Source organism: Dromiciops gliroides, chromosome 2 (genome assembly GCF_019393635.1).
Source record: "Dromiciops gliroides isolate mDroGli1 chromosome 2, mDroGli1.pri, whole genome shotgun sequence".
Lineage (NCBI taxonomy): Eukaryota > Metazoa > Chordata > Mammalia > Microbiotheria > Microbiotheriidae > Dromiciops > Dromiciops gliroides.
This window is the reverse complement of record NC_057862.1, coordinates 42,775,603-42,797,779: the sequence shown is the minus strand read 5'-3', so window position 1 is coordinate 42,797,779 and position 22,177 is coordinate 42,775,603. Positions and strand designations below refer to the sequence as shown.

General features: G+C 43.5%; 1 protein-coding gene across 2 annotated transcripts; it reads right to left on the bottom strand.

Moving 5' to 3' along the window:
* Nucleotides 1-103: 103 nt before the first annotated feature.
* PAOX (polyamine oxidase) lies at nucleotides 104-14,699 on the bottom strand. Of its 2 annotated transcripts, XM_043988333.1 has the most exons (7): nucleotides 14,327-14,686; nucleotides 13,337-13,823; nucleotides 11,646-11,845; nucleotides 6,970-7,222; nucleotides 4,834-4,946; nucleotides 4,098-4,255; nucleotides 104-575 (listed from the first exon to the last, which is right to left on the bottom strand). In XM_043988333.1, the coding sequence occupies exons 1-7, from the start codon at nucleotides 14,505-14,507 to the stop codon at nucleotides 432-434; spliced, it is 1,536 nt and encodes a 511-aa protein (XP_043844268.1). In that variant the 5' UTR covers nucleotides 14,508-14,686; the 3' UTR covers nucleotides 104-431. The 2 variants fall into 2 exon arrangements, with proteins under 2 accessions (XP_043844268.1, XP_043844269.1); XM_043988334.1 differs by lacking the exon at nucleotides 104-575 and having other exon boundaries at nucleotides 4,223-4,356; nucleotides 14,327-14,699.
* Between the last annotated feature and the right edge of the window lie 7,478 nt (nucleotides 14,700-22,177).

The window sequence follows — 22,177 nt, the reverse complement described above, 5'->3', positions numbered from 1 at the left end:
TGAGATGTACTTGAAACTTTTCCAATCTGGAAGAACCTGGAAGAGCTTGTAAATCCAGGGTTACCTGCCTCTGAGGTATGAATGACGAAACTATCAACAGGAATGTGTTTTTTAAATACTTTATTTTAGTGCAATACTGTTCATCGTACACTGTATTCAGAATCACCAGGAACACTTAGCTCTTGCTTCTCAGAGAGGGCACTGATGATTATTTTGGGTAGGTGGGAGGAATCTGAACATAGCAATAGCTTCAGGAAATAAAAGTGACCAACTAAGAATTTTTTTAAAATTGGAGAATGACTCTTGACATTCTCAAAGAAAACCTGAGCTGGACTGAAAATTATTTGTTGGAGGAAACAGTGGCTAACTAAACAATCATTAAGCCATCAGAGAGAAATAACATTTAGAGCAAAGATAAAGCAAGGACAGACTCAGGGCTTGGGGTGAAGCTGTTGGGCCCCTGAGTCACACAGGCTGATGAGACGATCTGCTTCCCTCCACCCAGACAGCAGAGCACCATGGGTGGTGGAGTAATAAGTGCGATGGGTGGCTTCCCCAGCGAAAAGGATCTGTAACTACAAGTCAAATGGAATACTTAGATGAGAACAGAAGGGGTTGGGAGCACATAAAAGATGTGTTTTTCTCCCTTAAGGAATATTTTTTTCCTACTATTGTTGCCATGGAGATCACAGCTCTGAAGAGAGGTTTGTGGGTTTTGGGGGGGGTTTGGTTTGGTTTTGTTGTTGTTGTTTTTTCCCACTTAAATACTGGCATGGGTCCTCTTTAATAAAGAAGATTATGTGTTAAAGAAAAAGAAAAATATTTTCCAATATGTTTCTGTTCTCTCCATTAGGGCCTGCGTGTTTTCCACACATTCTTAAGAAGGAATGAAAAGGCTACCAACCCGACTATTAAGACCAAGAGGATATTAGGATCCTCCACAATGGGTGTGGCATGGATACTTGAAAGGGTCACAGACCAAAGCCTCCTTTTGTTTCACAGGTATTTCTCTCTCTAGATTGTATAGCTCCTCTTCCTCCATAGGATGTAAGCTCCTTAAAGCCAGAGACTGTCTTTGGTTTTACTCTTCGTCCTCAGAGCCAAGTGGAGTAGCTGGCAATTTTTGTTGAATTGAACTAAACTAGATAACTTCAAGGAAAAAGGGAGGTTTCCCATGCACACTCCCCTCCCAATTAATATAACTCACAAGATGTTCTATTCCCTAATATCCTAATCAGCTGAGAACACCTTTTTGATTTGCAGAAGCAAATGTATAAACTAGATAGGAACAACTCCTAGACATGTCTACTGAATCATTCAAAGGTATAATTGAGGTTCGAGGAGTAAAGTACTTCAAGTCGTTGAATGAAATTGGATAACAAAGGGGACAGCTAGGTGGCACAGTGGATAAAGCACTGACCCTGGATTCAGGCAGTGTTCAAATTTGACCTCAGACACTTGACACTTACTAGCTGTGTGACCCTGAGCAAGTCACTTAACTCTCACTGCCTCAGAGAAAGAGAGAGAGAGAGAGAGAGAGAGAGAGAGAGAATACTCTGAGGAATTAGATGGACCCTGGTGCCTGAAACTAGAGGGCAGAGCATGGGAGCATGAGCATGGCCTGCTCAGGTCACTAGAGAGTCAAGAGCAGCCAGGAGTTGAGGGAAGACAAATTGGCCAAGCTGAGGAAAGGTGTGGCCAGTTTCAGGACTCTTCAAGGACCCTGGAACATCAGGGCCCGGCAGAGGGGCACACACATGCCACAGGAACTTCTTGAGGATTCCAGGGGCTGTGAGTTTCCCTTCTTGCCCCCTGTGCTTTCCAAGCTTGCTTTCTTTTCTCTTTTTCCCAAACCACTTTCCCCTGGCCTCCACATGCAATTGTGAGAGACTGGGCCCAAGACCTTTGGACTGGATGTTTTGTACCCACTGTTCTTATACTGCCTCAGTAGACACACCTAAGAGCTAATTAACCCTGGCTGACTAATTGATATCAACTAGATAATCAATGAAGAGCAAAGCAGTAGGGGCTCATGAGGACAGTCCTAGAAAACTAGCCCTAGAGCCCTGATGGGAGAAGCATGAGTGGGCATTAGGAGAATGAGCCCCCACAGGTGGGACTACAGATAAAGTCAATGTCCAACATTACCAGGATTTCCACTTCACACTAAACTATTATGAACATGTTGCCTTTCTCTACAGAATGTGAACTGTTTCATTTATGTCTTTGTCTCTCCAGAGCTACACACAAGGCCTAGCATAGCAAGTACTTAATAGATGCCTGCTGACCAACAGTTAAATTTCTCCTCAAAAAAACCCTCACTATGACTATAAATCGGTTAATTAAATCCAATTTATCTCTCTTTCCTCTGTCCATTCACTGATGATCCAAAAGCCAAAAGGAAGGCTCTGGAAATCCAAATTTGATAATCATTCTAAATACTTACAAAACAAACTGGAAGTACTGGATGTATTATGTATCAAAGATCCCATGCTAATAAATCTAAAAAATATTTACTCGTGCACATAGTATATTTCCTAATCCAAATGAATATGCCATATTCTTCTCATTACTTATGAGTCTGTGTTGTTTGAGCAAATATACGTGTATTAGAGGTGCTCCAAAAATTAGGAGCGGTCTTTTCAAAGTTAATTTCTAAGTCAGTGCTTGACAATGCCATTATATCTGCTTCAAGACACCTACCTTTTATGTGACCCTGGGGAAGTCACTCAACTCTCATTGCCGCCCCCCCCCCAAAAAAAAGACATCTACTGGAGGTGACATGGCACCTCCGGACTCCATGCCTTTACCTTAGCCATCCCCCATACCTAGAATGCCCACCCTCCTCGACTCTGCCTTTCAGAATCTTGCTCCTTTTCTTCCCAGGACCAGTTCGGTGCCACCTTCTCCATGAAGCCCTCCTATAGGTCTCCTAACAAATTTTTTTCTTTCCTCAAATTTTCCTAGAATCCTTTGTCAGGATCTCTCTTTTACCCCCCAATACATCCTACCTTGTATTGTACTTAGCCATGTTGACGTTGTACTTCTCCACCTTCGCACGCTCATGTGCACATGCGCGCGCACGCGCGCACACACACACAGCCTCACCCCAAGAAGAAAGCTACTTGAGGCACAGACTATGTCACTTTAAAAAAAATCTTTCTACCTCCAGTGCCTAACATAGCTTTTGCACAGCGATAACTTTATATTTGTTGAACGACTCTTTAAAAATGTTATAAATGATGGTCAGGTTCTCAGAAGAGGGTTCCAAAGTCAATTTAAGCTGTACCCTACCTAAGGAGAATACTATTTCATTCCCACCCTCCATTCTGTGGGACTAGTCCAGGGGAAAGCAACGGATTTGGGGTCACAGGCTCTGAATCCAAATCGTGATCCGCCACTTACACTCTGTGTGACCTACATCAGGTTCCTTAAACTATTTGGTTCAGTTTCTTCAACTGCATTTGACCATCCAAGGTCCCTTCCTGATCTAAATCTATGATCCTTTGATTATAAGATTGTTCCTTTTGAAAAATGCATTCTGAATTCTAGGTTGTTACATCAAGGACACATTCCCTTCTTTCCCTTTCCCACCAAGCCAAAGGCACAGAGTCACATGCTTCTGGGCACCAGGAACTGTCCAGTTTCATTCGGTTGCATGAGAGAGGCCACCTATCATTTCCGTATCTACACAAGGGGTAATGCTTTAACTTATCACTGTGCATGGATTCTAAATTAAAAAATAAAATCCAGCTGCCTCCTCCGAAGGAGGCCCAGAGCTAGAGTAATAAACTTATCTTCTTGTACCACTCGTTTTTAGGTCCCAGATTTTTTTGTTTTTGAATGTAAAAGTGTTCCTCAGTTGAGGGAATAGAAATTGCCAACCTAGAACATGAGATATGGCCGATGTGCTGGTGTGCTTTGCTTGACTGTAGCTCTTTGTGTGTATAAGGGGGGGGCAGGAAAGTGGTGAGGATGTCACTGGCGAAGTGACAGCAATGATGTTTTCTAAAGCAACAATAAAACATTTTTTAAAAGAGACTGACTGCACATCAAAAGGTATTAGAGTTCATTGTCTAAGGAGGACAGACATTTACCTGGGAGTCTAAGGAGGTCGAAGGAATGGGTTGGGCAAGTATATCAATGTCTTCTCCAGAGCTGCCAACTGCCACGTAGCTGTAAGAGCCTCTGGTGTAGGGGGCACTGTGCCACCTGGACCTGAGTATACTCCTAGGCCCGGAGAGCTGTGGATTTCCTGAAGCCCAGAGATGCAGCAGGTTAACACAGCATTCCCTCCCGTATGTTTGCAATTTGCTTTTCATTTTAAAGACTGGGCATTTTCCAAAATGAAAGTCACTACCAAGGAAGAAAACCAAGTCATACAGCATATTAGCAAAAGGCGCCTTCTGCCATTTAGCTTTGCTAAATTCTTAAAAAAAACAAAACAAAAAAACAAAACAGGAAGGCAATGCAATCTTGTGGACAAAACAGATGCTGACCAGTAAGTGACAGATTAAGAGGGGACAAAGGGGGATCTGACCCATCAACTATGTGTGACCCCAACAAGGTCACTTTCCTGTTTGGGGTCTCAGTTGGCTAATGTAAACTGCCTCTGTTTTAACTTAGGGTCATTGTAAGGATTAAGCAAAAGTGACCCTACACACCTCACAATCACTTTTTAATCCATCTATGTTTCTGTAATGAGGAACCTCCCTTAGGAAAGCACAGATTGAATCTATCACGGGATATCCTGAAACACTGGGCTTAGGAGTCAGAGGTCAATTCAAAGCAAACACAATCCTGGTCACTTATTCCCACCTAAGGGAGGAGTACCTGTTATCCTCCTCAAGACTTGGGTTAGAGATGAAAGCACTTCTTCATCAGAAAGGGTTTCCATAAATTCTGATTCATGTCCAGCGATGAATGCACAGAGAACGTATGACGACCTGCATAGAAAGAAAGGCTCCTTCACTGGAGAGGAGTAGTTTGGGTAAGTAAGTAAAGAACAGGCCTGGCCACTTGACCCCCTGCTGTGGAGGAAGCTGGGAAGCACTCCGGGTAGAACTGCAGACAGGAATGCTGGGTGGTGGCAGGCAAGCTCTCGGCCAGCTCCTTTACCATGACCTAAAGAAGGAAGCTTGGGGTGGCTAGGTAGCACAGTGGATAAAGCACCGGCCCTGGAGTCAGGAGTACCTGAGTTCAAATCCGGCCTCAGACACTTAACACTTACTAGCTGTATGACCCTGGGCAAGTCACTTAACCCCAATTGCCTCACTAAAAAAAAAAAAAAAGAAGGAAGCTGCTCAACTCTTCTCCTGTTTAACAACCAAAGGACCACGTTTATGCTCCATGCCCTCCTTCTGCCCCACTGTTCTCAAGGCTCCTTTGCTATTTGTCTCTTTTGCTGTAACAGGATAACACTTTTCTCTCTTTAACACACTATACCAGTTTAGATTCTGTAATCTTCCCCAGAAAACAGTTCTTCCAACCTCCAAATTATTCAATTTAATCTCTGAATTATCATTATCACCACATGTATATACATTTATACACACACATACCTGTACACACATACACATATATGGAGATGATTTTACATGGTATAAAGGCAGTGTGATAGAGCTACTGGGTATGGAGTCTAGAAGACATGGGATTGAAGTCTGCTTCCCATTGCTTACGTAGCTATGTGAACCCTAGCAAGCCTCTTACCATCTCTGTGCCCCAGGCGACTCTCAAAGACTAAATTCTGGATGGGGTATGATCTCCTCGGGAGAGTTGGTGGAGAGAGTCTCCAGATCACAAAATCACAGATTCTTTTATTCACACACACACACACACACACACACACACACACACACACACACACAGCTCTGTATCTGTGACTTAATAGATCAGTCCCTGGGAGGCGTCTAAGGCACAAAAAAGGGACAAGGAAATGTCAAGATGGCAGACTCAAACCCATGTCGTCCACACTCCGAAGCCAGCACTCTATCCCCTTACCTTTCCCACACAATGCCATCTATGTCCCACTCACATATGACTGAACCCTGCTATTCTCTGATGTCACCCTGACGGATGCTATCTTATTTATTATCTTTATAGACTGTGCATTTGGGAGGGACGTCCCAGGTCACCTAAAGCAATACCCTCATTTTACAGATCAGGGAGCTAAGGCCCAAAGGTTAAGTGGTTTGTCAAAGTAGTAAGCAGGAGAGGCTGGATTTGAACCCAAGCTCCATGACTCCAGGGACAGCTAAGTGGCAAGACAATGCTTGGAAAACCAAAGACAAGGGCAGCTAGGTGATACGAATCTGAACCTGGTTTCAGGAAGACTCATTTCATGAGTTCAAATCTGGCCTCTGACACTTACTAGCTGTATGATCCTCGAAAAGTCACTTCACCCTGTTCGCCTCAGTTTCCTCTTCTGTAAAATGGGCTGGAGAAGGAAATGGCAAACCACTCCAGTATCTTTGTCAACAAAATCCCAAATGCAGTCACAAGGAGTAAGGTAAGACTGAAACAATTGAACAACAAAAACAACAATCCACAACTCTAAATCCCTTCCTCTTTTCGTCTTCACTGCGCTCCAATCTTGCCTCACAAGACTACAAATTCCTTGTGGGTAACATCCATGTGTCTGACTTCCTCTGTCACCCCTCAGCACCTAGCAGATTGCAGGTGTTCCAATACCTCACATATTACCTACCCTTCCAAATACTCAAACCTGCCAAGTCTTGTATGAGCCATCCAGAATCTATCTTATCAGAACCACATAGACTTATTTCCCTTCTTGGTGGGCTCTAAACCAGTCAAGAGTTTGGGCATAGGGATTAAATTCCTTGTATTACTCTAGCAACTTGAGTTTGCCCTTCAATGCTAACTCCCCAGTTGCCAGGAACCCACTTGTGATTCAGTCCTGAGGAATCTCTCAAAACGCAAATTAAAACAAACAAAAAAATCAATACATACTCCAAGGGAGGCAAGACTAAAAAGCCAATGAGCTTTTTAAACCACATGTCCTGTAGCTCAGCCTTGACATCCAAAAAGGGCGACGTGTCCTCCCACACCACCTGGATTTGCTGACAGTCTAATTCCCAAAAAGGTTCTTCAAACTCCAGGAATATTTTATTGTTGGTTCCGAAGCCCATTCTCATGATGACTTGTGCTTTCCTCTGGGGCAGTGGAGGGTCGAATAAGGTAGTCATTTGCTCTTTGAGAACACCTGAAATAAATCAAATCAGATCAAAACATGAGTCTGAGGTCAAGATGAAAGTGATGGGATGAATCGATAATTAGGGAGGAGTACAAAACAAGTCAGAGCTTCAAATTCCAATGGTTGGGCTGGCTCTCATCCAGCTGAGTTTTTGAACATAGAGTGGCCTGGCTGGAAAGAGAAGGAGCTGGTAGGATGCTGACCTGGAGAACCAGGTGATGTGAAAGTAGGGACTACCAAAAGTGGTTGAAATGATTGGTGAAGTTTTCTCAGGAGAGCAGATATCCAAAAGCAAGAAATACCTCCCCACCTCCATCCCCTACCCTGGAGTCTTCTAGAATAAAGCTCCTTCACTTTAATGGCGCTGTTTAATGTATGATGTCACTACAAACAAGCATGGGTTTGGTTTTGTTGATAAATGAGGGTATAATGAAGTCCACTGAGATTATACACAGTTTCAAGATCATCTCTATCCCACAAAATATCTAGAGCTCCACACAATGGGAACATCTGAGGATGGCAGTCAAGTAAGACTACTGGATCCAAGAATTTAACTTAGTTTTAAAAAAGTAATTTCTGTTAACTCCCATTATACTACTTACTAGTCACATGACCTTGGTTAATTTACTGAACCTGGGTCTATATGCTCATCTGTTAAATGGAGAGAGGCTAGTCCAGATGCCCCTTAAGAGCCATTCCCACCCTAGGCCCTGTGATATGACTCTGAAGGAAAGCATTCTCTTAAAACTCACATACAGTTAGCCCAAATTGTTTCTGTGTTCAAGCCAGAAAGGAGCAGAAAAGGGGTCTTTCAAACATGGACAATGAATAGACCCCTTTTCTGATGCTATGAATTTGAAAAACAGGAAAATGTCTATCCCCATGTTGGAAAAGTGATTTTGTTTAGCTGAAGACCAAAAGGTGCTTGAATATGTTCTTACTCTAATTTCATATTAACGGCTGACATTCATAGAGAGTTGTAAGGTTTGCAAAGCACATGACATAGATCCTTTCATGTGAGCCTCATTGAGACCCTTAGTGAAAGTGTTTCAAGATCTGAGGGGCAGCTAGGTGGTGCAGTGGATAGAGCACCTGCCCTGGAGTCAGGAGGACCTGAGTTCAATGCAGTCTCAGACAGTTAATAGCTGTGGGACCTTGGGAAATGAAAGAAGGGAGGGAGGAAGGAAGGAGGGAGGGACTATGATCTCCACTTTCAGGTGAGGAAACTTCAGACTCAACAGATTATCTGCTAATATACATTGGAGGAGAGAACTGGGATCCAAAATGATCATAGCAGGATGAACAATAATTTCTATTAAAGTTCAAAGCCTATTTAAACATCAAACGCACAAGGGCAGGAATGGGGAATGATGAGCTAGACAAGCTCACTCCAATTCACAGGAGAAGAGCTTAAGTCAAGTTCAGAATGCACTAACTATAGGACATGACCCCCCCACAAGAGCTTGTGTAACCTCGGGTGAATGTTAAGATGAGAATTCCACTGAGTCCCCAGCAGGTTTGCCTACATTAGTTATACTGTGTCTACTTCTGGGGGAATCACATTTTAGAAGAGACATTAACAAACCCAATGAGTCCAAGAGATGATGACACGTAGGGTCTAGAAGCCATGATACAGAAAGAAATATATGTTGGATTCAGGATCAGGAGAGACTCAGATTCAAAGACAACCTCTTACATATACAAAAGCAAGCGAATTTATCTAAGCCTCAGTTTCCCCAACTGTAAAACAGCACTGGATAGAGCACCGTCCCTGGAGTCAGGAGGACCTGAGTTCAAATCCAGCCTCAGACACTTAACACTTACTAGCTGTGTGACCCTGGGAAAGTCCCTTAACCCCAATTGCCTCACTAAAAAACAAAACAAAACAAAACAAACAAAAAAACCCAGCATTAATCATGCCTGGAGTACCTACCTCACAAGGTTGTTGTAAGACTCAAAAGAGTTAATTAAGCAAAGCACTTTGCAAACCCTAAAGTGCTCTTACTGATGATGCTGACATTTACACAGTACTATTCCTTAAAGGAAACGAAGCCTTTATTACATTCTTACTACAGCCAAGCACTTTACAAATATCTCATTTAAGCCTCACAATAGCCCCAGGAGATAGGAGCAGTTATAATTTCCATTTTACAAATGAGGAAACTGAGGCACACAGTGATTTTTTTTATGGGACTTGTCCATGATCACTCTGCTAATAGGGTCTTCCTCATTCCATGCCCAGCACTCTGTCCACTGCACCACCTAGCTGCCTCTAGGCAGGAAGAAGAGAAAACTCAGTAGGGACAAAAGGGCAATTTTCAAATAGCTGAAGGGGGTGTGCCTTCAAAGAAAAAAGAATGGGGCAGCTAGGTGGTGCGGTGGATAAAGCACTGGCCCTGGATTCAGGAGGACCTGAGTTCAAATCTGGCCTCAGACACTTGACATTTATTAGCTGTGTGACTCTGGGCAAGTCACTTAACCCTCATTGCCCCACAAAAAAAAAAAAAAAGAAAAAAGAAAAAAGAAGGCTGTTCTCTTTGGCCTGATACGGGTATGACCAGCACTGTCAGAGGTCCTCACCATTCTATGATGAGGTTGCTGCCTATAGAGGCTCCTTGCTAGGGGAAGCTGTGGCCTCACAGTTCCACAAACACTTCAAAGCCTGATATTTACAGTTTATTTTCGTGGCGTCAGCATTTGTTATCTGCATCCCCACGAAGCCTGGTCATCTTTTCTTTCCAGGGCCTCTTGGCTTTCACCCCAGTCTTCTACAAACTGAACAACATCACTCTCATATTCAGCTAATTCCACATTTTATCAGATTTTCAAACTACTCTGTATTCGTTGAAAGAATTTTCATAAGGAAAGCAGAAAAATGAAAACTACAGTTTTAACTTCCCATTCATTTCTTCTAGCTTACAGCTGTTTCTTTTGCTTAGAAGACAGTCACAGGATGAAAGAATCACGGATTAGAGCTGAAAGGGACCCCAGGGGTCATCTAATCTGACCCCCTATTTTATAGATCAAGTGAAGGGATTTGCCCAAGGTTATACATGGAGGAAGTGGGAGAACCAGAATTTGAACTCACATCCTGTGACTCTTTAGTTTCACGTTCTTTCTACTGCACTGTTGTCTCAACCTTATTTCAAACAAGGGAAATAACTACTTATGTACCTCATTTTTCTCAATGATATTTAACCCTTGTCTTCTGCTTGAAGAATATTATTTTGTCAGCTAAGGAAACTGCCTCCATCAGTGTAGATTGCAATTTATCAATAATGTAGCAGATCATCAAATTAGAGTCAGAAGGAACCTTACAGATCTAGTCAAATCCCCTGATTTACAGCTAAAGAAACTGAGGCCCACAGAGATGAAGTAATTTGTCCAAGGCAACACATACCACATGTGGCGAGTGCTCCCCTCCCTCCCAATCTAGTCCTTTGCCAACATCATTCTCTGGTTCAAATTCATCAGTTGTTTGAAACTGCCAGCTCCTCCCAAAGGGGCTGCCAAGGCGCAAAGGGGATCAATGACCTGGTCAAGGTCACATAACTAGTAGTCATCAGTTACTTGAATCCAAGTCTTCTTGACAAGTCCAGCACTCTCTATTTTTCTCTCTGTACAGGGGAACATCGAAGAGGTGCTATAGAACATAGAGAGCTAGGCCTGAAGTTAAGAAGACTCATCTTCCTGAATTCAAATCTGACCTCAGACCATTACTAGCTGTGTGACCTTGTGTAAGTTTGTCTCAGTTTCCTCATCTTTAAAATAAGATGGAAAAGGAAATGGTAAACCATTTCTCTGCCAAGAAAACCCCAAATGGTGGGGCAGCTAGGTGGCACAGTGGATAAAGCACCAGCCCTGGATTCAGTTGGACCTAAGTTCAAATCCAGCTTCAGACACTTGACACTTACTAGCTGTGTGACCCTGGGCAAGTCACTTAACCCTCATTGCCCTGCAAAAAAAACAAAAACAAAAAACAAAAAAAAACAAATGGGGTCACAAAGAGTCAAAGCTGACTGAAAAGAGAAACATAATATAGATTTTTTTTTTAAAAAAGAGCACCAGTCAGAAGATCACAATTCAAATCTCAGTTCTGCCACTTATTAGTTATGTGACTCTGAGCAAAGTGCATAATTTAACTAAGCCTTAGTTGCCTCCTTCACAAAATGGGCACAATGCTACTTAGTTCACAGGGTTTTTTGGAGGAAAACAGTTTGCAAACTATAAGTTTATACCAATACAAATTTGTTATACAAATACGAATTAAGACATTTCTGAAATTTAAAATAGCTTAGTAATTAACATAGCAAAAGTGAAATAAAGCAAATGGTTGCACCTTTAAGACAGGTCTAGACACAAGAGGCTAAAGCTATTTAGATGAGTTTGGATTTCAAATGTATCAAGAAAAAAGGAGACAAAAAATGTTTACCTAAGGGTATAGTGACTATAACGTGATGTGCTGCAAACTTCTCTCCTCCTTCACATTCCACTAGTACTGGAAATTTCCCTCCTGGAAAATTTTCATGTCTGTAGGAACCATTCCAGTGAATGGTCTTTACTGGTTTGTTAAAGAGTACGACGTTTTTCGGCAAAGAAGTCATCATGCAGTTCGTGAGACCTTCATACCCCCTAGAAGAGTTATGACACAAGTCAGAATTTTTTTCAGAAGAACCAAATGGCTGAAACTCATTTTAAAACAAAACTGTGTAATTGTAATAACCAAACTTGGTACCAGAAGAGTTGAGCAAATGCCCTTTTCTTCTCTGATCGAAGAAGTAGGGAACTATGGGTGGGAATATTTTAATACACTGTCAGACAAGTCATTGGTTGGTTGGTTAGTTGAGTGATTGATTGGTCGTTTGGTTGGTTGGTTGTACTAAATTGCTTCTTTCCTTTATCTTTTAAATATATGTTACAAGAAAAGGCTTGCCAGGCAAGGGAAGATGAAAGGCTGTATTCAAAAATGAATGTAATATAACAAGAAGCACCAATAAAAAGAAAATATCTATATCTATATCTATATCTATATCTATATCTATATCTATATCTATATCTATATCTATATCTATCTATCTATATATCTATATATATATAATGAAACTGTTCCCAACTCTCAAAAAAAAAACTTCTGAGGTAGGAGCTGGTTAGCAAACTCTAACATAGAGAAAAGAAACACCAAACTTCTGAGGTTTTATCTAACTCTACCTCCTGGTTCTGGTCACTCTAGATCTATCATCTATTCACTATTCCCAGGCCACAGAAACCATCATATGGTCAGAAGAAGTCAGGTTACTGTACTTGACAAGTCTCACACACAGATGACAAAATTATCCAGGTGAAAGGTAAAATATTGGCTCCCCAAAATGGCTTAGTCTGGGAGAGAATCACAGGCCACTATATCAAAAAATGTTTCCCCTTCCTTTAGTTATTTTCTCTTAAGATTAAGCAAATCTCTAAGCCTTTTCCTTTTTTTTTTTTTTTTTTGGTAAGGCAATTGGGGTTAAGTGACTTGCCCAGGGTCACACAGCTAGTAAGTGTTAAATGTCTGAAGCTGGATTTGAACTCAGGTCCTCCTGAATCTAGGGCCGGAACTCTATCCACTGCACCACCTAGCTGCCCCTAAGCCCTTTCCTTTTTACCTAAGAGGGATCTCAAGGACTGATTGGCCAAGGGGAAAAAAAAAATAGCTTCTTTGGGGGAATGGAGGGAATGGTGTTGAGCTGAACCCTGAAGGAAATTAGACCAAAGGGGCTGAGGACAGAGCACATCATGTATGTGATGGAAAACTAGTGCAAAGGTATCTGAGCAGGAGATGGAGTGTTGTCTATGAGTAAGCAGGGCAGTTGGCTGGACCACAGTATTGGGAAGGGTAGTAATGTAAGGTAGAAAAAAAGTAGATTGGGAACAGAAAAATGGAAATGTGACTTATTCTAAAATCTTCTTACCACCTCATCCCCCAGATTTTGAGCATTTTCTCTGGAAAACCAGAACCAGAATGTGTTCATCCTAACACTATGAGTCACAGGGTATCCTCAACTGGGTCAAACCACTATAAATGAATTCTTCAAGCCAAAGTTACAAATAGCTCTAGGTACACACTATGAGATGGATTCTACTTACTCAGAAAAGGTACAATCTAGCCCTGGCAACATGGCGTATTCCCCAAACGATCCAAGGGCAACCAAATCCATACTATGGCTCCCACTCACACAGCACTCCAGGTTGAAGAAGGTGTTCAGGATGGACAGTTTAAGGTTCTTGGTTGCTTCATCTTCTGTCCACTCAACCATGTGCCGAGCAATCTCCTTCTTCAGGTATTCCCCCACACTGGGGACAGGGGTCTCTGCCACATGGAGGAATTCTCGTGTTTGGTCTAACAGAGTATAGAACAGATTAGCCACATCTTCTACCAACTTGAGATCCACATTTTTGCCCGAGCTGGAGAGGGACAGAGAGGGCAGACCCGGGTGGCCACCAACTTCAATAAGCTGATTTTCCTCCGACATCTCTTTCTCACCCAATAGGCCATACTCTAAAGCCAACTGGAAGACAGCGTTGTTCTTGGAGGGCCCGTGAATCCAGTGTGCCCCGATCTCAATCACACCACCTGAGGGAGTGGAAGGAAAGAGGGAACAAAGTTCATCATCTCGAATGCTCTCCTGCCTTCCCCTCCCTGCTGAACTTGACCTTCCTTCCCTCTCTTCTCTCCAGACGGGACTGTTCCACCTCTCCAGGGGCAACTGCCCATCAGCCCCATTCCCTTCTCACCCCGGGAAGATCTAAAGCTCTGCTAAGCAGGACCTCCCCCAGCTAGGCCTCAGTTTCCTCCTCTGTACGAAGGGTTGGACTAGGTGATTACCAAGGTCCTTTCCAGCTCTAAATCCAGGGCCGTGGGCCCCACTGTCGCCCCGAGGTCAGGGGGCTGCACTAGATGACCTTTATGGTCCCTCCCTCCCACGACGTCTTCTGACGACCAGAGTCAATGAGTTCCCCCCCACACGCCCACCCCGGGGAACCCCTGGTTAAGCGGGTCCTGGTTTCTACCAGAAGTGGGGGCCAGGGGTCCTACTGTCCTGAGGAGAGGGTCTCGGGGGTGGGGGCGTATGTTACCGAAGGCAGACTGCGAGCGGATGCGGCCCCCGCAGCGATCAGTAGCCTCCAGGAGCCGCAGGTTCCGGAAGCCCGGATGCCGGCAGAGCCGCTGAGCCGCCCCGAGCCCCGCGATGCCGCCGCCGACCACCACCACGAGGTGTTCCGACGGGGTCCGGCCTTTACCGCCTCCCTTCTCCATGCCCTTCGCCCGCCTGCCTCCTCGGCTCCGCTCCGCTCCGGCGGGGTAGCGGAGCTCCGGGGATCGACTGGACCGCAGCTTGACTTCGTCCCGGGACACTCTGTTACTGCTTCTGCTCCGCCTCCGCCTCCGCCTCCGCCTCCGCCTCCGCCTCCGCCTCCGGCTCCCGCTCCGGCTCCGCCTCCTTCTTCGCCTCCGCCTCTGCCTAAGTCCGGACGCTCTGACTCCGCCCCTTCCCGCCCACGCTGTTCTGATCCCGCCCCTTCTCAGTCCGGCTCCGCCTGCGTTCTGACCCCGCCCCCTTCCGCTTCGGCCCAGCCAGCCAGAGCTCAGCTCTGACTCCGCCCTTCGTCCAATCAGAGCCCGTTCTCCAGTTCCCGCTCTAATCGCTTCCCTTCTCTAATCCTGGTCCCGCCTCCCATCCCTCGATAAATCCCCCTCCCCCTCCAGCGCCGGCTCTAACTCTTCCCTTCCCCGCCCCCGCAGTTTAGCTCCGCCCCTTCTCGCGCCCTTCTACTCCAGTTGTTTGGTATTTCAGATGTGTTGGATTCTACGTGTTCACTGGGTTTTCTGGGCAGATACTGGAGTGGTCTGCCATTTCCTTCTCCATCGTGTCCCCATTTTACCCTTTCTAGGGTGCAGGTCCGACCCCACCCCCCTCCCATCCAGACCCCAGCTCCGGTCCCTCTTCAAGTCCTGCCTCCCCAGATCCGATCCCGGCCCGAGTCTTAAACTCCCCCGATACCCAATTCCTTTCCGGCTTCTCCGGGGCACTGCCCCTTTACGCCCCGCCCCGCCCAGGTCGCGGTTCTAACCCTTCCCCCTCCAAGCCGAGTCACGCCCCAAAGTTAGCAGCCCTCCCTGGACACGCCCCCAATTAATTATACACAAGCCCCGCCCCTCTAGCTCACTCCCCCGCTTTGGTTCCGCCCCCACTCGGGTCTTCCTCCTCCCTTTTAGGGTTCGGCTGTCATCCCTTTTGCTCTCACCGCTTCCTCAGGTTCCCTTTCGGTCCGCTTTTAACCCCCAAGCTGGACTCAGGCGAGGTAGTTCCCTGTCCCTGCCTCCACAATTTGATCCACTCGTGATCAGTCACCGCGCCGCGTCCCACTCCGGTCCCACCTCCCACCTAACGCTAGGCTCCTCCAGAGCCCTCCTAATGCCCTTTGTTGGAGATCCAGCTCCACCTCGGCCCGCCCCAGCCCTGACTCTGCTAGAGCCCTGACCTTTGTCAACTACTCTGCTTTCCTGTATTCATGCTGGTGTCCACTAACGCTGGTCCTCCCTCGAGGCCTTCAGCAGCTAAAAAGTGACCCTGGGGTTCTCTGAAAAGCCAAGATGATCACCAGATCACCTGCTCTAGAAACTCCAAACAGACTAGAAGGGCCCCCAAGAAGCACGTGGAGGAGAGCTGTTTGTTGCCTTAGGACCAGCCTACCTATATTAGCAAAGCCTCCTGGCCAGGTTGGCCAAAGGGTGAAGTTTTTCTTCCTGACTCCAGGCTTGGCTCTCTATCCACCGCAAATTCCGTGTTTCCTTTGATTATGCTTGTTGGTTCCAAAGGTTTCGTTTTCTTTTTCTTTTAAATTGCAGAAGCACTGGCCTCAAGATCATTGATTCAGAGCTGGGGGGGGGGGGGTATCTTAGAGACCTTAGGATAGAAGGAGCATAGAAACAAAGGTAGAAGAGACCTGAAGAGACACCACCACCACCCTTTCCATTTTACAGGCAAGAAAACTGAGGGCCAGAGAGGGAACAACTTGTCCAAGGTCACTCTCCTAGTAAAGTAACAGAGAACAGAGATGGTATTTGAACCCAGGTCCTTCTGACTTGTCCAAGAATTTATGTTTTGTTTTTGTTTTAAGGTTACAGAATTTATAATTGAGCAGGGATCGGAACCTAGATTATGTGATGCCCTGTAGAATCAGGGCAAAACACCTAAGCGGTTTCAAGTCTCATTGTCTAGATTCTCCCAAAACCAAAGCAAATAAATACTTTTTCCATAGGCTTCTTCAAAATGAAAAAGAGGGGGAATGTGATCATTTTTTTCCCTGCCTGCCTTCCTACACGAATTTCTTAGTGCCTATATACTAAGTGCTATATACTATAGATACAAGCAAAAATAATAGCTTGCATTTATATAATACCTTAAGGTATGTGAAATTCTTTACGTATTATCTGGATCAATTTCATCATGGTTGTTTTTGAAAAATAACACACCAAAAAAAAAAAAAATGAGAGAGAGACAGAGACAGAGAGAGACCCTTTCAACCCCACCCATCGATCAGTTATTGACATCCACTCATATGTCAGGGATGAGCTGGGTTTTTTATATCCTCAGTTAAGGAATTAAACTGGCACACATATAATTCAGATAAAAGGAAGATTCGGTTTATTACAATAGAGCAACTGTCTGGGAGGAGAGATCCTATATCTCAACTTCCCAAAGCAAAGAAACCGCTAACTTTTTATAGGAGAAAGTAAACAAAAAAGAATCATGAGAAGGGTTTTCCTTACTTCTTGGGGCCCCCTCTTGTGACACCTCAGAAGAACATTTTATCTAGGAATATCAAGATGCTTCAGGGGCTCTATCCTTGGGCTGGGCTGTATCCTAGAGCAGACATCAATATTCTTTCGGAAGCTCTAACCGCATCCTTATCCTCCCAGAGGCATACATAATTCAGCTCTTCCTTACTAGGGGAGAGGGCCCTTTCATGCTACAGAACTAAAAACAAAAACAATCAGGCCAGCCAGTCCAGCACAGTTCTTTCTCAATGTCATTCTGGTATTTCTAATCCCATCCCCTACCTCAATAACACATAGGTGAACAGCAGAAAGAGTGCTAGATTTTGAGGCAACTGGCCTAGGATCAATATGGCTCTACTAATTAATACTTGGGTAGCTAGGTGAGCTCATCTTCGTGAGTTCAAATCTGGCCCCAGACACTAGCTAGCTGTGTGACCCTGGGCTTTAACCCTATTTGCCTCAGTTTCCTTATCTGGAAAATGAGCTAGAGAAGGAAATAAGAAACCACTCCAGTATCTTTGCTAAGAAAAACGCCAAATGGGGTCAGAGGAGAGCCAGACATAACTGAACAACTATAAATTAATGGCTGGGTGACTGGGCAAGTCATACCTTCTCTGTGCCTTAGCTTCCTTATCTATGAAAAGAAGTTATTGACTGATATGACCTATGAGCTTCTTTCAGATGATCTTGTGATCCTTTCAAATATACAAAGTAACTGCCAAGATACTGCTACTGACTGACCCACAATTAATAGGAAATTAGTTGACTTGCTAGGTTGGTTTGTTTTGCAAATTTGTTAAGTTTTTACTAGTTAATCCACATCCTCTCTCTCTCTCTCTCTCTCTCTCTCTCTCTCTCTCTCTCTCTCTCAATGAGGGGTTAAGTGAGTTACCCAGGGTCTCACAGCTAGTTAAGTGTCAAGTGTCTGAGGCCGGATTTGAACTCAGCTCCTCCTGAATCCAAGGCCAGTGCTTTATCCACCGCACCACGTAGCTGCCCCCAACCCATATTCTCTCAACAAATCGGCCTTATGACCTGGTTTGTAAAATTAGGGGATTCAATCCGTGATCATAGAAGAGGACCATTTAATTAGCACATACCCACTATATGCCCAGCCCTGTGCTAAGCCCTGTGGAAGATTATTTTAAGTATGATGAACGATTTGTAGTAGGAAAAATTCCTGCGCCATCTTCAGCAAGTTATTTCATGTTCCTGGGTCCTCATGAGGACATTGGATTAGGTAACCTCAAATTCTTTCCAGCTCTACATCTTATTAAACATTTGGTCTTTCTTCAGGAGGAGGGACGGTGGCAAATACTCCTGGACATCAGGGCACATGGTTCTCCTGGCTAAGCTCTTCCTCTCTCCAATTCATCCTCAGAACCTGGAAACAACGCAGGACTCTTTGCCAGGTCCTGGGTAAAGCAATGGCTCATAGGCAAGTGGTGCTGCTTCCAGCCCAGCTCTCTCTCCCTCAATCATCATCTCCCCCACACCAATACCAGTTGCTGACCAGTTCCCATCCAATTGCCATGGATGAGAAAATAAGCTCAAGAACTCTAGGCGTAGTGATGTTTCTCAGACCACCAGCCCTTCTTCTAGCTCAGCATCTCATAATTTCAGAAAGAACAAACTGTGTAAAAGCATGGCCTGCCTATGCTGCAGCCATTGCTTCTTTAGTAGTCACAGTTAACAAGTCACAGTTACTAGAGACCTGGTAAAGAAGATTCTTATCACCAAAGTCCTTGACACTGTCACATGGTTCAGCCTCAGAAACAGAAATTGGTTTAGCAAGGAAGGAAGGAAAAAAAGAAGGAAGGAGGGAAAGAAAAGAAGGAAGGAAGGAAGGAAGGAAGGAAGGAAGGAAGGAAGGAAGGAAGGAAGGAAGGAAGGAAGGAAGGAAGGAAATAAATAAATAAATAAATAAATAAATAAATAAATAGTATGCTTCAGTTTGTATTCAGAAACTATCAGTTCTGTCTCTGAAGGAGGCTAGTATTTTTCATGATGAGTCCTTTAGAATTGTCTTGGTTCATTTTATTGCTGAGAAGAGAGAGCTAAGTCATTCACAGTTGATCATCATATGATATTGCTGTTACTGTGTACGGTGTTCTGGTTCTGCTCACTTCACTCTATATCAGTTCATTTAAGCCTTTCCAAGTTTTTCTGAAATCATCATGCTTATCGTTTCTTTATTTTTTCAAACTTAATTGTATTTTATTTTTTCCAGTTACATGTAAAGATAGTTTTCAAAATTCATTTTTAGAAGATTTTGAATTCCAAATTTTTCTCCCTCCCTTCCTTCCCCTTTCCCCAAGACAGAAAGCAATCTGATATAGGTTTGCAAGACTAATGTCAAATCGTCGGTTCATGAGGACAAAAAAAAATCGCCCCTCTGGACAAAACTTTCCTCTCTTCCTTTTCTATATTGTTGTTCACATATTATTAGTTAGCAACAGTTATTATATTCTTTTTACTGTTCCATCAAGGAAATATTCCGTTTCTTGAGGAAGCAAAGGGGGAAATGTGGTAAAAAAAAATATGAAAGTTTTTTAACAGTTGGTTAGGATAACAGATGGTTCCTCATTTATGAGAGAGGGAACCCGTTTTACTGGAGCTGCTGTAGTTTCTGATTATGACACCCTCTGGGCAGCTTCTTTGCCTTCCCATTTTAGTGCACAGGCTGCTGAACTTCCAAGTGCCTTTTTAGGGCCTTAGCAGACCAGCTAGAACTGGAGTAATTATAGGCCTTATTACAGGCAGAATCAAAATGGATATAAATCTTTTCAGGGGAATACATCCCTAGTTTTGAGAAACATCCAAATGGTGTAGTTTCACAGTTAAGGACTATATTTATCCAGACCAGAGTCCAGAATCCAGTTTTCCAGATCAGAATCCAGTTTCCTCCTGATGACATCTTACCACTTCAAGAAGACAAGAGAACTGGGGAGGAATGGAACATAGATAATGAAAGCCATATATTCCCAGATCCGGATTTTTTGAATACACTTGTGCCAGTCCATTCACCTCCCCAGAGTAATGAACCACATGTCACCCTAAAAGTGGGGGAGACTTATTACGATTGTCTGCTAGACACAGGAGCCTCTAAATCAGTATTAGTAAGCAAACCAGATGCTGGGTGTAGACCTGTAGGATTTTTGAATGTAGTGGGAGTCTCAGGAAAGAGCCAGAGAGTGGCAAAATTGAATCCTCGCATGGTATCTATGGGGCCCTTAACAGTAGAACATTCATTTTTACTCATGCCTGATGCCCCTGTAAATTTATTAGGTCATGATCTCCTTTGCAAGCTTAGAGCAACCATATCTTGTAGGTTAAGTAGGGGAGATTTATGATCTAATATCCAATTTTAAATCTCACAGGTTATATATGTACAATCACATTAAACATATTTCCACATTAGTCATGTTGTAGAAGAAGAATCAGAACAAAAGGGAAAAACCTCAAAAAAAAAAAAAAGTAAAAATAGTATGGTTCAATCTGCATTCAGATTCCATAGTTCTTTTTCTGGATGTGGAGAGTATTTTCCATCATGAGTCCTTTGGAACTGTCTTGGATCATTGTATTGCTGAGAGGAGCTAAGTCAATTACAGCTGATCATCACACGATGTTGCTATTACTATGTACAGTGTTCTCCTGGTTCTGTTCACTTCACTCAACATCAGTTAAGTCTTTTCAGGATTTTCTGAAATGTGCCTGCTTGTCATTTCTTATAGAACAATAATATTCCATTACAATCATATACAACTTATTGAGCCATTCCCCAATTGATGGGCATCCCCTAAATTTCCAATTCTTAGTTACCACAAAAAGAGCTATTATAAATATTTTTTTGCATAAAGGTCCCTTTCCTTTTTCTTTGATTTCTTTGGGATACAGATCTAGTAGTGATATTTCTGGGTCAAAGGGTATGCCCTTTGGGCATAGTTCCAAATTGTTCTCCAGAATGGTTGGACTAGTTCACAACTCCACCAGCAGTTTATGAGTGTACCGATTTTCCCTTCATCCCCTCCAGCATTTGTCATTTTGCATAGATGTAAGGTGATACCTCAGTGTTGTTGTAATTTGCATTTCTCTAATCAATACTGATTTAGAGCTTTTTTTCATGACTATAGATAGCTTTGATTTCTTTGTCTGGAAACTGCCTGACTATATCCTTTGGCCATTTATCAATTGGAGAATTATTTTACTTCTTACAAATTTGACTCAGTTCTCTCTATATTTGAGAAATTAGTCCTTTAACAAAGATACTTGCTGTAAAAATTCCCCCCCCCCAGTGTTCTGCTTTCCTTCTAATTTTTGTTGCATTGGTTTTGTTCGTGTGAACAATTTTAAATTTAATATAATCAAAATTATCCATTTTACATTTCAGAATGCTCTCAATAACTGGTTTTAAATTTTTCACTTAACTACAAATCCGACAGGTAAACTATTCTTAATTTGCTTATGGTATCACCCTTTTTTATCAAAATCATGTACCCACTCTCACCTTATCTTAGTATGCAGTATGAAATGTTGGTCTCTACCTAGTTTCTGCTGAACTGTTTTCCAGTTTTCCCAGCAGTTTTTGTCCCAAAAGCTCTGTGTTGTCTTGCCTCCCCCTTTTAGAACAAGTTCCTTGAGAATGGAGATTGTCTTGCTTTCCTATTTATATCCCTAGTGGTTTACACAAAGGTAGCAAGCATTTAATAAATGCTTTTTGATTCATCCATTCATCCTTGATGTGTTGCCAAATTTATATTCCTAAAGTACACTGGGGGGGGGGTGGCAATAACGGTTAAGTGACTTGCCCAGGGTCACACAGCTAGTAAGTGTCAAGTATCTGAGGCAGAATTTGAACCCAGGTCCTCCTGAATCCAGGGCCAGTGCTTTATCCACTGTGCCACCTAGCTGCCCCTCCCTAAAGTATACATTTAACCAAGTCACTCTCCTGCTCAAGAAACTCATGTGATTCCCTATTGCCCCTGGGTTAACATACAAACACCTGGAAAAGAATGGAGAAGGGAAAGAAAGACGGGAGGGAGGAAGAAAGGAGGGAAGGAGAAGGAAGGCAGGAAGGAAGGCAAGACATCACATGCTTTCCCCTTTCTCATTTTTTTTTTAGTGAGGCAATTGTGGTTAAGTGA